The following is a 16,959-nucleotide window of genomic DNA, read 5'->3' as shown; positions in this document are numbered from 1 at the left end:
AATGACTTCTTATGTACTGTTGTATAAATGTCAGTTAGTCATGTGGTAATTAGGTTAGTGGGAAATGGTAGTAGCACCATGTGACTCAGAATAAGACTCAACTTAATTATGGATGAATCAAGCTGAGCCATGCCTAGAAATTTAGTTTCTGTTATATAGAATGTTTCCTTGTAATTATTTCTAGGTGTTTGTTTCTGGGCATTTTAAGTTTCTTGTTTCCTTCTGCAAAGGAATGTTTTGTTCACTATTGAATACAAGTTTTTCTTCACATATTCTTTTCGTACGTGTATGTATGCTTTTTATTTTGGTAAAAGCAAAACCCTGGTAATTTTAATATATGATTACATACTGTCTTTCCACTAAAACATTTTTTTTTCAGACCATGATTTTGGAGTAGGATTCTTTCCACAAACATTTCCCCGTGATTAATGTTATAGGAACTGTCTCAGCTGTCACAGTTAAATAGTTCCTTTCAATTATATTTCAGCAAAACCAACTCTTCCTCTAACATTGACAACCTGCTCGCCAACTCCAAGTCTTCTAACTACGTGGGTCTACACCACCTACTCCAGGTAAGGGAGACAGCTGCAGTAGACAAAGACTCTCACAAACCCAGGGTTCATTTCTATAGTGAAGGTTGATGGAATTGAGGTTTTTTGTGGATGCAATATTATGCTAAAAAACATGCAGGATGACAATTTTGGTAATGATATTTGTTGATACTGTATCACATTGGATGCTACCATTTCATTTTTTTAGCCTGTCCCTCTCAGATATGTATGAAATTTCAACCTTGGAGTGACTGAATATTGATTTTAGACTTGACTGGCATTGATAAAGTCATTGCTTTTGAGGATTTGTGAGGAAAATGATAAGGACTCACGAGAACTTGCATTGTTATTACACTGTCTAATGAATTAGTCAGCTTTCAAACTGTATCCTCAGCCAGCAAGAATTCATTCAACAAGATACAGACATTTTAGATTAAAAAAACTATCAGCTTTATAGTGATGTAAACACTGCTTTAGTAGTAAACCCAGTTAGAAAAATGAGTAAATTCTTAGCTCTTTTACAGAATAGGAATTTTGAAAAAAGGAAACACTGAAGAGTTATGTAAGCTGAAGTTTTGCATGTGATATGATAACTGATAAACTGTTAGTATTGATGTGTAGTGTAGCACTATTGTAGTTCATATTAGGGGAAGAGATGACATTTATCATTTTATAAACTACTCTTCTCAAACAATAATATCGTGTTGTATGTGGTTTTATATTTCAATGTTGAGTGACAGGAGTGTCTTGAGAGTTGCATGTTATTTCAGGTTTAGAAGATCAGAATGGCTTGGACAGCAATCTTGGAGAGGATAGTGACAGTCTTGGTAAAACCAGCAAAGCGAACATTACACCACCGGCAAAAGAAAAGCGAAAACCTTTCTTTAAAAAGGTGAAGTATATTAAAAATGATCAAAGACATAAAAGCTTATGCACAAATAACCTCTATGACTACCATAGTATATCCTTCAATAAAAGTATACCTTCCATTGTATACCTGGGGCGGTGGGGTAGCCTTGTGGTTAAAGTGTGCGCTCATACCCAGGTTTGATTTCCTGCATGGGTACAAAGTGTAAAGCCCATTTCTGGTGTCCTCCACCTTGATATTGCTGAAATATTGCTAAAAGCGGCATAAAACTAAAACTCACTCACTCACTCACCCACAGCATACCCATCATACAACCATAGCATCATATATTCATCACTGTAACTACTATGTCGTATACATCAACATCACAACATGCCCAACAATACCTCCTTGCATACTGTAATTTATCAATCCGTATCACAATTACAAACAGACCATATACACCAAAATAGTAAAATTGCATCTTTATAGCCATCAATAACACTATGATTACCATAGCATATCCATCAATACAACCGTAACATCATATATTCATCAGTGTAACTGTAACTGTCATACACTATTTTTCAAATACCACTAACTAGGGCTGTAATGATGGGTCAAACTATCGATGGATTGCAATTGTTTAGTCTCTAATAGCAATTAATCGATGGCAGAAACGAAAAACTATCGATGCATCGTATGTGTGACTATCGATAGTTTAGTAATTGACTTCCGGTGATAAATGCACAGCGCAAAATACAGGATGTTTGGGCACAGACTTGCAGCTTCATTGAGTTTGTTTTAACTGTTACTTGATTTGATTTAAACATTTTATTCAGTGAAGAAAGGGATGAGGAACAAGTTATCCAACTTAGGTCACCATCTCCCGACTGTTACTTGATCTGGCTTTCAAGTTTCTTGTCAGTTATTAAAATAGACTGAAACTACTTCAACTTCCTTTTATTTCATATAAACTAAACATTCATTTGGGAAATGACTTCAAATGAGACAATTCAAGGAAAAAGAAAGTATTGTAATAGTTGGTCGCACTAGACTATCGCTATCGCAGTAGTTGTTTCCCCCTCAATAGTCACCTAACTACAACCACCATATCCATCGGCCCATCAGTATAAGAGGTATCTGTGGCCAAGTGTTCTAAGGTGCCACAATTAGCTGCGCAGAGTTGCCCCCCTTGGGCACACCAGGAACTAAAGATTGTTGATTCAGTTCCTGGTTCACTCTGACTATGGTTCTAGGTGTCTCAGCACCATACCTTTGTTCATGTATTTCACCAAAGTGGTAACGTCTGGGACCTGCATTGCTTGGAGTGTTCCTAACACAATAAGCGGAAATTACATAACTGGAACAACAAGTAATAAGTTCACGGGCCACAGTCATAAAGCAGGAATATTGCATTGTGACCCTAAACAACGAACCATCACATATGCTAAGCAATGAACTCAGTACACATTACTATACTTCCTTCCCTTGATTTAGTTACGTTTTGAATTCAGTAATTCAGTGGAACCCATTTAATTGCCTAACTATATTATATCCATATAGTTCACACAGGTGACTCTGTCTATGAAAAACAAGGGTCCTACTTTTGTTATACTGTCATATGCCTGTGAAAGTAATGATTTCAAAACCTTAATCTGTAATGTTGCTGAATGATTGCCGACCATAAGTATAAAAAATCCCATGAAAATGGCTCGCCTCCAAAGATTTTCCTAAGGAAGTTAGTTCCATGGTAGTAATGAATGACATGTGTTTTTATCTGTTGCAGTCTGAAAGCATTCCTCCATATGAAGTTGTGCCTTCAATGCGGCCTGTCGTGCTGATTGGGCCCTCCCTGAAAGGGTACGAGGTGACGGACATGATGCAGAAGGCACTGTTTGATTATCTCAAACACAAGTTCGAGGGAAGGTAAGAGAGAAATACATACAAGAATGCATGCAAGGAAAATTAATTCAGAATAAGTTACAATTATCTTTTTATTTGGATTAAAATGTACAACATATTAATGACCAATAAAAAGAGGCTGTATCATTTTTTGGTTTGAGAATTATGACACAAAACACTCCATGCCTTTTTCGCACTTTACTTTGGTTTTACGATCATTTTATTAATAGTGCGACCCTATGTTGTAGGATAATCATCACTCGTGTGACAGCTGACATTTCACTAGCTAAGCGTTCACTTCTCAACAACCCCAGCAAGAGAGCAATCATGGAGAGAGCAAACAGTCGGGCTGCTGGGCTAGGTGAGATATTTACTATAATTCTACTGAGACAGAGTAGTACATGTAGTATTGAGTATAATGATATTCTTTGCTCTACAATGACCTTCATATGTAAGTGGCTGCATAAACTCTGTTCAAAGTTATCTTACAGTGTCATACATGTGAATCTTGTATCTTAATGTATCCCTAAGTATTCTCACAGTTTTGTTTGAGTGAACAGACAGTTCATGAACTTCATGAAGTTTTGTCAGTTTTCTGTGATCCTTTTAAAAAGTGTTTTGCATGAGATGGCCTTATTGATATTATCTTTTTCCATCATTCACTTGATTATTCATTTATCAGCGTGAAAATATTTAGTGACTATATACCAATACCCTTTAGGGATACCTTAGTGTGATGCGTCGACACAGCATTCATGCATGTTAAAGGCAACATTTACAGCAATTACCTCATATCTTATTTGACATTTATGTGATACATGACCACTTATGTGAAGTGTACTGTCGAATAGACTTGATGATTGTGATAGGTCAAAGTGACAGAATTAAGAAAGCAATCAACACATAAAGATGAGCAGAATTTTAAATAATTGAACACAAAAAACAGTCTATTGATACACCTGTTTTTATATGTTTACTTTCCTATAGTCTACAGTGAAATCTCAATCCATGACAGTAGATCAAATGTGAAAGTTCAAGACTGGTACTGTGATGTTTTCAAGATAAAAGATGTCTCTGTGATTGCAGTCTTAAAAGTCACCTCTAAATAAACTCAGTAATTGCTTATCAACTAACCTGACACTTTTTATACATTATAACTGAAATCATTATGTGAAAATGTTTTCTCTTTATTGTTGACAAGTTACAAGTCTAAAAGAAACAAAATTGATCATTTGTGTTCATGTTTATTATTTGATGTTACAAATTAACTGGATTTTTTTCATATTATTAATTCTAATTCAACTTAGTATGTAACATGAGTTCTGATTGGTCAATGCTATAAATTTCCGACTGTATATTCAGCATATACGGTCGCAATTTGAAAACCGATTCACCAAAACCTTTGAATGTATCCCTACACTATTGGGGTAACGCTGTTTCGCAGGACATTGTCATTTGCAGAAGCCATTGGTCAATTAACTCCCCTATCCAGCTAAAATGGGTGGAATTTGTGTTAAAAAAGACAAAACAGTATCATAAATTTAATTTTAAGTTCAAACAACTTACTCGCAACGGGCTGTTGACCCAACACTGTTAGATCATGAAACAAGGTTTATGACGTCATTATGGAGCGTGGCGTCACCTGCTATGGCGTCATTTGACAACAGAACTGATAATGGCCCGTGGTTGAGGAATCAGCGGGCGCTCATTTCTGTAACTAGAGGGCGGTTTCATCATAATACCGTCCATTTTATCTATAATACTATGATCTATTCATCATTGTCAAATTTAGTCTGTGTGCACATAATAAACGTGTGTAGTTTGAAAATGGAACTACTTTCTCTGGCGATGGTGTAAGTTGAAGGAGTGATATGATTAACCTTTGACCTAGAGGAACTTTGACCTGGTTTAAATAATGAATTTCTTTCCACGAAAAAACAGCGTAAAACGAGTTGAATTAGAATGGGGATAACTGTACTGTGTTTGACGAATTGGGGACATATACCGGTGGTTATATAGCCGCAAATTTAACGTTATATCGGCTCCGCGTAAGCCGGCTATATAACCACCGGTATACGTCCCCAATTCGTCAAACACAGTACAGTTATCCCCTAAATGAAGTGGCATTTTCAGCTCAGCTATTAAACATCAGAATGAAGTATATTTAAAAATGTTTTGAAAATAAGTAAGTCTTAAGATAAATCAATGCTTTCAAGTATTAATCTCTTTTCTTCTTGTAAAATGCTTTCAAGTTACCTTGATTAGGTGTTTGCAGGACAAGGGAAACAACTCTGCATGTTCTGTTATTTCAGTTATCAGTTAATGTGTAACTTGAATTTGTTGCAGCTGAAGTACAAGCTGAGATTGAGCGGATATTTGAACTGGCCCGAACCCTTCAACTGGTTGTGTTGGACTGTGACACGATTAACCATCCATCTCAGTTGGCAAAAACATCTTTAGCTCCAATTATTGTTTATGTCAAAATTTCATCACCAAAGGTAACATGGTGTTAAAATGAATTATTTTCTTTTTTCTTGATTAGGAAATAAATTGCGTTAGCTTATGTTAATGGACCGCCAGGGAAGTACTCTAATTGTCTGTCTGAAGAACCATAACTTGTACAATTATGCTCTATCGCCATTAAAATATTTTGACTAATATTCTCCCAATTTTGTCTCAAATGTCTTAAAATTAACTTCTTGATGTAATTTGGTAGTCTCTTTGTCTTTACCTTCATGTTTTAATTATTTTCTGGCAGGTACTACAGCGATTAGTCAAGTCAAGAGGTAAATCCCAGAGTAGAAATATGAATGTTCAACTTGTGGCTGCTGACAAATTGGCGCAATGTAGTCCCGTAAGTACATTCTAAGTATATATACAGCAATCCCCTACCTCAACACTACCTCTGGGGTCTTAATAATTGATGAGCATTTGATGATCAGTCATTGAACCAAGTGGAGTAGAACTTGCTTGGCCTTGTTAACATGATCTGCTATAGCCTCACCTCCCACATTGTATATTAGAGCTTGAAATTAAAATTGGAATAGCATAGTTATTCATGATTCATGGTGTAAATGAAGATGTATTAAGTATCCTTTCAGCGAATTCTGGTTAACGAACAAAGTGTAATTTGGAGTCCATAGACGTGATGATTTACTATTAAATTCAGAAATAATCTGTTCCAGTCTCATGTTATGTCAGTTGCAGATTTGAGTTTGCATCTAAACTAGTATAACCATTAGCGTGCCCTTTGGTATGGTTGATTGACATTTCTGCATACTTTCTGCTTATGGAGCCGTTTGATTTGTCTTTTTCTACTTGAACACTGCAAATTCCTATAGTCCATTTTTGAAAGATCACTAAAACCTGCTTCATCTACTGACTTGCCACAGGGAAACATTTGCTCAGTGGACTAAAGTATTTGTGGATTTACCTCAGTAACATCATGCAGTGTACACAATAAGTTCTTTCACTGTTTTCTCGTGTGCCTCACCGCAATGTTGCTGGAATATTGCTGAAAGCGACATTAGCTAAACTCACTCACTCACTCACTCTTTTACTGATACATAATTCCTTCTGTGCAAGGCTTAGAATTTTTCAGTCAACACTTGTATCAGTGACTAAGATATTTTGATTCTCTTTGCAGGAAATGTTTGATGTGATTCTGGATGAAAACCAGCTGGATGATGCTTGTGATCATCTGGCTGAGTTTCTGGAAGCTTACTGGCGTGCCACCCATCCTCCCACCCTCACCCCTGCCTCCCCCCTCTCACCCCCACAGGACTATGCCCCAGTCCCCTACGGGACCCCTGTCCAGGCACAACACAGTGCCTGCAGGTGTCTCCCACAGTCGTTCAGGCAGTCTGGAGCGCCACCGGCGACCAGCGTCACCAGAGCGTCGCCATGAGCACGACCGAGATGCCAGGTTACGGGATGTTCACGACTATGACCGTGACTACCAGTCACGTGACTATGACACGAGGGGGGGCAGGGACTACGGAAGGGGAGATCCTCGTGACCAACGTTCTCACGACTATGATTCACGGAGACACGCTCGGGATTATGAGCACCATATAGACTCGCGAGATAAACTCCATAGCTCTCCGCGGAATAAAAATTACCCGCCTTTGCGTAGGGAAGTATAGACATCTAGCATTGGATTTGTGCAATTTCTGATGGAGTTGGTTCTTGGAGTATCCAACTACTGGTTGTTTGTTTATGGATTACCACATTTTAATGTGATGCAATCTGTTTTCTCTCCTTTGTCAAACTTGATATCTTGTGGGAGCGGCTGTGTGACTTACACCAGTAAGGACCCAGGATTATTCCAGCAAACCTTCATGGAGTGGAGTGACCTTTGACCTTTGGAGTGTAAATTGCATATAGCAAGCTCGACTTCACCACTTGTTGTGCATAATGAACTGTGTACGTACTTTGGTACTCTGCAGCCAAAGTGGTTTATTTGAAAAAAGGTTTTTTGCTCAAATCTCTTTAGCTCTGTACACTTGTGTGTTATGGGAAAGTTTGTGAGCCCACATTTTTTAGCTCCAGAAATGGGGAACTTTCTAATTTCTTTTGTTTTCTTAATGTTTTAGAGTGCTTGAAATTTGAACAAATCTTTTTGTATCAGAAGCATAGCATCAAATGTTTTCATTGGACAAGTGAGATGTACCAGTTCTATACTCCCAGCATCTACACAAGACTTCGCGAAAGTCTGTCATTTATAACATTTGATCTCTTTGCATTAATTACATATTGAAGTATCTCTCCATATGAAAGTTTTGTATAATATTGGAATAACCTCTTACTCCTGTTAAGTGCTATGCTTCAAGGTATCATTTTAAAACCAAAAAAAGCCACAATAAATGGCAAGGGCAAAGAATGTTATTATAATGCATTTTTGTGATTTAAATTGTTTCCAGTTTGTTCATTGAATTTTAAATCTCGATATTTCCAAATAGAATATTAATTCCCAAATCTCTTTAGTGTAGTCCTTTTTTTCTGCAGAGAGTTTCCATATATAAACATGCTGTTTCCTTTTGAACTGAATTGTTACATGCTACACATGAATTCAGGCATAAGCTGCCAGTGGAACTCCTTCAGATGCTCCCTCATGAATATTCATGAAGTTAATGACCAAAGATAAGAAAGCTATGTCAGAGGTTTCACAAAACCTTGTACTGGTAGACATTTGGTTCACAGAGGAATCTGCCTGAGAATCGTCTGGTGCAATTTCTCTGATGCAGAAAAGGATTATTATGGGAAGAAGATTTCAGTGTAGGTGGATCATATTTCCAGGAACTTTTTTCTTATTTGTTAACATTACTTAGTACTGAAGAATTTTGTGCACTGGTAGAGGTTTAAATCTGATCAAGACAATGAATTTGTTGTATATTTGCTCTGAAGTTGTTCCATAATATTTATGCAGCACTTACGGACTTAACTCGGGTTACTAATGAGTATCAAGCTTGAATAGGCTTTCTTTATAGTTTCACATTATTTGAAGGAGGTTGAAGTTTTCCAGGAATGTTTTCACTGTGTAAAGAATTGTGTTTGTGATATTTCAAGGTTATCAGATTGTGTTAAGTTCTCAAAATAACATTGTTGTGTGGATGTATTGAAGTTCCTGACTGGTTGTCAGCAGTAGGGTGAAAGAAAACACTGATATTATTCCTGAATTGGTACGGATCAAGTAGGCATTGTCAAATAATTTCAAAATGTAGCTGGTAGTTTTGAAAGCACACGACTATCCCTTTGATGGAAACGCATCAACTGAGATCATTTAAGTAATATCATTAGGCATATGGTGATGTGTATCACAGGTATAGACTTGGATATTATTTATTAGTCAGTAATACTGTTACCAGCTCAAGACAATGATATTTATTGGTTTGTATATGTAATTGCTTTCAATTCACTGATCTATTCCAAGCTGTTCAGGACCAAATGATGCGCACAAGAAACTTAGGAAATCTTACTCAAGCTTAACATTAGTTGTGTGTTCTTTGTTTCTCTTCCATATATTTATCTGAGGTAGATGCTCAGCTGTGCAGATTGGTCAGCCTTGTGCATGGCACCTATTCCTCCAACATCAGTCTCGGGACTCCTGCACTCGGTCACTATGATGCACCATAGTGTTTTTATTCAACCTAGTAATTAATACCTGCCTGACGTTTGGTAATTACGCCAGATGAGAAACAATTGCATAACTCGATATGTTTCTTCCGTTTCGTTTGTAATGAATAATTTGATCCATCTGTTAAAAGATACTTTTCTGATCATATACATAGATGTTTCCATTACAGTAGTTCATAGACACAGATGATATTAAAATTGATTTGGTGCGGGCACCTATTATAAAAGATCATACTGTATCCTTTGTTAAATATATACTTAATATGAGAAAAATACTTGCTAATCTCATCGTTATTACGTGTGATATTATTCAAAATTGTGATTAAAACAACCATGACCTGATGTCTCAAACTGCTTTTTCATATTGTATGTATCTCATCTTCACATATTTATTCAACAGTTTTAATTATTTCTTCATATGTTTTGTGTGCTGACTTATTTGCATAAGGTGATACATGTATCATTTCCCCTTTGTTATCATAGTGGCAAAGCATTTTTTTTCACTTTTCACACCGGGTATATTATTGTGATGTAACCTAATTTATTACCACCTATTTTTTAGTTGTGTATGAAGCTCAACCAACATACCTTGTGAATTCCATCAACAATGTGTTTTTGGTCTCACTGAGTGGGATGATTATGGTATGAAATTCACTGATAGAAAGGTTACTTAGTCAGAATGACTGATGAAATCTTTTTGAATGAATATGTACAGAGTTTCAAAGTCTACTCATGAGAGCCATGCATTAACATTGCAGCCTGTAACAGGTGCCTCAGTGAAAGACAGGGCTTGTGAACATTACCAGGTCTTTCATAATGAACGTTCTCTGTTCTAGATAATACAATAGATGCTTTCATTCTGGCAAAAATTCAGCTGTAAAGTAAAGACACATTTGCCCTTGTTTCATTACTATTTTTAGTTACAAAGAATTATATTATCAAGACAAACTTTAGAAATTAATTCAATATTCCTTCCTAAAATGATATGATAAATCTTGTTTGTAATAGACAGGCTGGTTGAACATATGGCTCAGTATTTGTATTTGAATTGACTGGCCTCCATTTTATTTGTTTGCTATCAAAGAGCAAATGTTTCGTGCAATCCTTATACATTTATCTTGAATAGTGCAATATTTTGTCGTGCTGCTTTTTGCACATGGACCTTATAACTTTATTTATGTATTGTTTTCACCCGTTAACCCTCAATCTCTCACACCCATCTTGGTGTCTGTCCAGGCAACTTGCACCTCTCCACATCACATATTTGTTTGAAAGATCTAGTCCTTTGTCATCATACATGTGATGTAATCACTTTAGACAATGCCAGTTCAGGGCTATACTATTACACTATTTGCCCCTGATGAAGGGTTGTTATGAAATTGTGATTACTCTATCATTGCTTGCATATATTGCCGTTTTACAGGTAAGATATATAAAATTATAACATTATATTGATATATATCTCCAGTGGATATGTTTTTCTAAATCAGTTGTGTAACTATGATAACATTTCAGAATTTCCTCTACTTTTCATGCGTAATGTGAAATAAAATTCAAATTTCGACACAGTTCTGTAATCGTGTGCAGCAGTAATCGGTATCACATATATATCAGATCATAATGATCCTCATTATTACAACCCTGGTTGTTTGAAAAGAATGTATGTTTTCATTCCGTTTACATTATACAAACAACATTGTTCAGAGTGTTTTGTTTGTTGACAGTTTCATTCTTTGTATCACCCAACGGGACAGACTATATACATTTTCTAACACTATATTACCAAATGTTTTCCATAACCTTATTCCCAAGAACTGCAGTGATTTATCATAGAAAGTCAACTGAGGCATCCACTTCCCAAGAACCAAGGTATCATAGGAGTGTTTTCATTCTTTTTGCCTTTTGATATTTTTCTTAACTGATTTGACAATATTGGATTCCATGGTTTCTATTTATTTTGCTCTCTGAATTCATTGATTTATTTAATGGATGGGCCTTGTTTGTTTTTCCTTGTATATACTACATGCCAGAGCCCATTCATGTATATCATCTTGGCTGCCGGTTGATATCTACTGTTCAGCTGTTGTCTTGATGGGAGTGTGTACATCTCAAGTTCAAAGAACTGGGAGATTTGGCACTGTGTGATGTGAGATTAGACACAGTTTTAATGAACTAGCAATAAGGCCATGATAACAAGATAACCAGGTATTTGCTTCCTCTGTCAATCCAATCTGTATGTTTGTCTGCTCTGAAATATCTTCTTCTTCGAAAGTAACTAAACAAACAATTGGATCAAAATCTGGTAATTGAGTTATCATGATCTTGAAAAGACAGTTTTCATTTTCAATTTGTCAAGCATATTGATTGCTTTGATAAAGACATTTTTGTTATTGAATGCCAAGAAATTATTTTACAAGGTTTGGAGGAAGAAGCAGCAGTGTTTGAATTTTAATGTGTGGAAGATATTAATGTGCAGTGGAAGCTTGCTGTTGAACTTCTTGGATGTACAATGCATCTTCAGTGTCAAGAACAATTATAACTGTCACCTTTGTTGATGCCTGTGTTTTGTCAGAAACACATCATATGAAAGTAACATGCAACATTTCTATTCTACACTCAACATATTAACCTCCCAGGCACCTTTCTTCTTTGAAAATTGTTTAAAAAAAATTACAAGGCAAATAATCACAAAATATGAAGAAAAAAAACCAATTGGTTGATATTAACTTTAAGAATTCAAATTTCATATTCTCTGAGATGAATTATATAAGAAAAGCTGTTAAATTGTCATGAATTAATTCTCATTACATAATATAATGGCCAATTGTTCATTTCTTGGTTGATTCCAGTAACTTCTAACATGAAAAAAATAGGATCCCATTGATAATTTGTTTCTTAAAAAGTCTTTAACAATGTCTGTGTTTATGCACAAGCACATTTTCCTAATTAGATTCTTTGTTTCACATGAAAACATTTCCTTCCCAGATTTAAGTAACTATTTTATACTGCATGTCCGATTTAGCAAGTGCCCCATAGGTTCATGAACACAAGGAACTGGTCATTTGCTGAACCTGACAGTATCATTATGTCTAGTGTCAGGCTTACTGTTCTGTCCACACCCAAATACATAATACTTGTATATAACACAAACATTACTGTGTTGTAGTTTCTTTGGAGCTTGAGTTCTGACCAATAACTAGAGCTTCCGATAGGGTTCTGGTCATGGGTACTGTTCTTGTGTCGGAGAAGCCCACCCAAAGTCTTGCTGTTCATGCCACAAGGTCTCTTGTAGATACAAACACTCATACAGTAGAATGTCTTTTGTAATATTCTGTGCATAATTGGCTTTGAAACAAGTCAGTTGACTCTTTTTCAACTCTAGAAGCCTGAATGTTTCTTTGCAATACAAACACAATGATTTCCTTACACAACCTTACAACATGGTAATCCTGATATGATGTCGCTGTTAGTCTGTTCCGACATTTGCATGCACTATTGTTTATTCCTCTATAGATAAGTCTTACTACTGCTGTAAGGCAATGCCTGTACACCCTCTGTTTATAATTGCTGCCCGTGACCACCATACCACATTGGGCTGCCATCAAGTGCAGGTAACTCCAGTAGGTGTGGGATTGCAGCCATGTGCAGTGATGGATCAGTGTTTATGATGGAAGTTCCATGGCTGCAGTTACTGTCATAGTGGTATGATTGTCAGTATGTCAGACAGCCCTTCAGCAGCCTTGGTGATGCAGTTGTCTGTTTGTCTCTGTAGGGACAGGCTACATTACCCATGCTGCTTATGTGCCAGGGCCTCGTCTATATTCACTGTCAAGCTTTAGCTTCTGTCTGAATGCCATTGACTGTTTCCCTTATTGTGGCCACCGAACAGGCCAATCTGGTTTTATTTTCACCATGTGACTCTTGTTGGATTTGTAAATAAAATTTTTATCTCCTACATTGCCTTATGTTGTCATCTGATTTTCAGTGATACTTTTCGTATAAGAACTGTTTTAACATGACACTCATTTCATACTGACCAATTTGGAGGATGCTTTTTTCGAATTGGTCCACTCCAGCAAAGGCAGTGATATAGTGAGAACTGAGGTCTGGCTTCTTACACAGTTTATAATCACTAAATGCCAGGTGTCCAAGGTAACAGGTTACCTGAACACTTGAATCTCCTGTGTCAATTTCCAATTTGGAAAAAAATAAGTTTAACCCGAAATCTATATGCTAAAGAAGTCAGTGAGAGACAAAGAAATGTTGCATAATAAACAACTGTACTATAAAAAAAAGTGTACAAATTGCTAGAAATAACCTTTAGTTGCAGTACACGATAGATTGACACAGCACATACTGTGAAAATGTGATCTTTGCACAACCGTTGGTCTTGAAGTGTGAACTGATAGCGGCATTTGGTTGCCCTTTAGGGACCGTGCATAATTTATGGGTAGGGGTGTGTGATGATGATCTTTATGGAGAAGCATGCTCAATGTGAATGAGCCCCCCTTAAAATGTAAGTACAAAATAAGTGAACCCCCAGCATGTCATGTCCATAAATTATGAACGGTCCCTTAGTCGTCCAGAATATTAGTAATATGCTGGATTGGTTCTTTCGATAAGTTTAGATATCAGAAGTACCACTACCTCAAAGGTAATCTGCCCTTTCAAATCGTTGTCTTAATAGGGCGGGGGTAGACTATAGGTCATGGATCAAGTGGCAAGGTCTCTTCTTGTTAGTCTCTGATGTACCGGAAGTGTTGTCATAGGAGACATCAGCACCGGAGATTACGTCAATTCTTTAATATGCGAATGATCACATAGTAGCTCGGTGTTGGAAATCGATCTTATCTAAGGAATCATTATGTTTATCAGTCAAAAAAGTAATCCCCTATTCAAACCACAAGGCAAATCGATCTCGCAATGTACAGGCACTGACGTGTCAGGCATTTTTGCAAGACGTTGCTTGAAACTTGTCGCGTCTCTCCAGTAAAACTGCTAGAGAATATCAGGCAATATACTGCCGTCTTTTACAGTTTATACACTACTCTTACTTCACTGCTGCTACCTATGTAGGGTACTATATAGATACCAGTCCCTCTGGTGTATACTGGCCATGATATAACAGAGACAATGTTTTCAAAGGAATCACCTTGTGATAGGATACTAATTTTTTTCGTCAGGATTTAGTAACTGGGCTCTGCACAGGCGCCTTAGGTCAACGGTTGGGCCTGGATCGATTAATCGGAAACCAGTCTCCAAATCGCTGTTCTCTTACTCCACCACAGTCCATGTTACTGACCATTTTGCATTCAGCTAATGCGCATGCTCTACGATCACCTGCTGCACCAACGTTGTATTTTTCAGGGCGTAGAAACTGTCGGAATCGCCATTTATCTCCTGTTATGTTTTCAGAAGAGTCTGTAAAATGGCTTTGAACTTTCTTGTAAGTGAGTGAGTTTAGTTTTACGCCGCACTCACCAATATTCCAGCTATATGGCGGTGATCTGTAAGTACTCGAGTCTGGACCACACAATCCAGTGATCAACAACATGAGTATCGATCTGCGCAATTGGGAACCGATGACATGTGTCAGCCAAGCCAGCGAGCCTGACCACCAGATCCCTTTAGTCGCCTCGTACGACAAGCATGGGTTACTGAAGGCCAATTCTAACCCCGACCTTCACGGGTCTCTTGAAAGAAGATGCGTGTACAGGCGTCATAACGAACGTCAAAGTAAGGCAACACCTCGTAATGACCTATTGTCTGTCACGGAGTGCTCCTGAGTCTAGACGCCGAAGACCCGGGTTCGAATCCCAAGACCCTTGAAGGTATTCCTATGCATGTTTCACAGTATCGGAAAAACACCCACACAAGCATGGTATTATAAACTGGGTATCTCATATGTGAGCCTCACTCTTTCAGTGGGGTGTTAGCTCAACATACTAAAGGACAAGTGAGTTAATGTCATTACCAGTTTCACACTGCAGAAACCAATGGCCAAATAAATTTCACATTCTTGTTCCCACCAATGCTTTACCCCAAATTGTTTAAACGGTTCGAATGACATTTCGACACCGCGAAAGCCATGTTGAAATTGTTTTTGTGACCAGTTTTGTGCATAATGTAATGTAATTTGGTACGTGTATAGCTAGTAGTGGAGCTCAACATACATCTTTCGTCTTTTGCGATGGTATAAACTTTGGCTTTGAAGTGATCTTTACACTTTAACCATACTAAAAGATGTAAGTTACTTCTTAAAACCAGTCTTCTTTCATGAAATGTGGTACATGTGTAGTTAATAGAAGGACGTAATCCCATCGAAGTGAACAGGCATTTAATGTCAATTACATAGCACTGTACATACAGTGTTCAATACATGCGTCCTTAGTATGACGCTCGCTAGGCGTTCTCAGTTTTCCACGATGTTTGAGCATGCTCTTAATTGTATTCTCTGACTTTGTAAACACCATCCTCTGACAATTACATATACATGTCTTCACATAGATAACTATAGTTTATAGATCTACTATTTGGACAGAACCTACGCCTGAAGACCCCGGTTAGAATTGGTCTTCAGCAACCTAGCCGACAAACGGGATCGAGTGGTCAGGCTCGCTGATTTGGTTGACACAGGTCAACTATTCCGTAGGCTGATCCTCATGATGTTGATCACTGGCTTGTCTGGTCCAGACTCGATTATTACCAGACCACCGCCATATAGCTGGAATATTGATGTCAGCAGCGCTGAACAACAAACGAACAAACCATGTCTTCATTCATACAATATTTATATAATAGGGTCTGTACTGCCTTTCTTGAATCTGCAACTTATATTCTTGTGTGTTCGAAACAAATGTAAATAACTATGAAACAAATGGCGTTAATAACGATTTTAATGCCACAACAATACAAACTTTGACGACGAGTAACAACAATGCTGATAAAACATCACAAACCAGTGTATATATTGACAAGTGAACGTATATCATTTGAAGCTCCTGTAAAATCACTGAAGAATGATAGACACACTCACATTGGCACTGGCATTTATTGAACAAACCTTGACAAGACAATGTCAATGTGAACAGCTTGTTGGAAATATGAGTCATAACATGATATAAATATTTCAAAATATAAATAAAAAACACTTAAAATGCAAAAATAACACCCCAATAAATGCAACAACCTCCTTGAAATATGTTTATTATCAGGTATTCATTTATTATGTACATGAAAAACAAATTCTACACACGAGTCATTACATTGTCAAATCTAATTTAATCAACCCGTGAAGATCCGGGTTAGAAGTGATCTTCAGTAACCCATGCTTGTCGTTAGAGGCGACTAAAGGGATCGATCGGGTGGTCAGGCTCGCTGACTTGGTTGACACACGTCATCAGTTCCCAATTGCGTAGATCGATGCTCATGCTTTTGATCACTGGATTGTCTGGTCCAGACCCGATTATTTACAGACCGCCGTCATATAGCTGGAATATTGGTGAGTGCGGCGTAAAACTA

General features: G+C 37.2%; 1 protein-coding gene across 1 annotated transcript in view; it reads left to right on the top strand.

The window, feature by feature from the left end:
• The window catches only part of LOC124265304 (voltage-dependent L-type calcium channel subunit beta-1-like), a 68,872-nt gene extending 55,479 nt beyond the window's left edge, over positions 1–13,393 (top strand). The window contains 10 exon segments of the mRNA XM_046700096.1: positions 488–543; positions 546–572; positions 1,322–1,443; positions 3,188–3,327; positions 3,552–3,664; positions 5,650–5,801; positions 6,062–6,157; positions 6,950–7,072; positions 7,074–7,434; positions 7,437–13,393. Of these exon segments, the coding sequence (XP_046556052.1) occupies positions 488–543; positions 546–572; positions 1,322–1,443; positions 3,188–3,327; positions 3,552–3,664; positions 5,650–5,801; positions 6,062–6,157; positions 6,950–7,072; positions 7,074–7,434; positions 7,437–7,456 (1,210 nt within the window). The 3' untranslated portion in view covers positions 7,457–13,393.
• Positions 13,394–16,959: the final 3,566 nt, after the last annotated feature.

The sequence above is a fragment of the Haliotis rubra genome, unplaced genomic scaffold (genome assembly GCF_003918875.1).
Source record: "Haliotis rubra isolate DU_JTF1 unplaced genomic scaffold, ASM391887v1 Scf97, whole genome shotgun sequence".
NCBI lineage: Eukaryota > Metazoa > Mollusca > Gastropoda > Lepetellida > Haliotidae > Haliotis > Haliotis rubra.
Note: the sequence above shows the minus strand (reverse complement) of the source record. Positions and strands in the feature narration are given on the sequence as shown.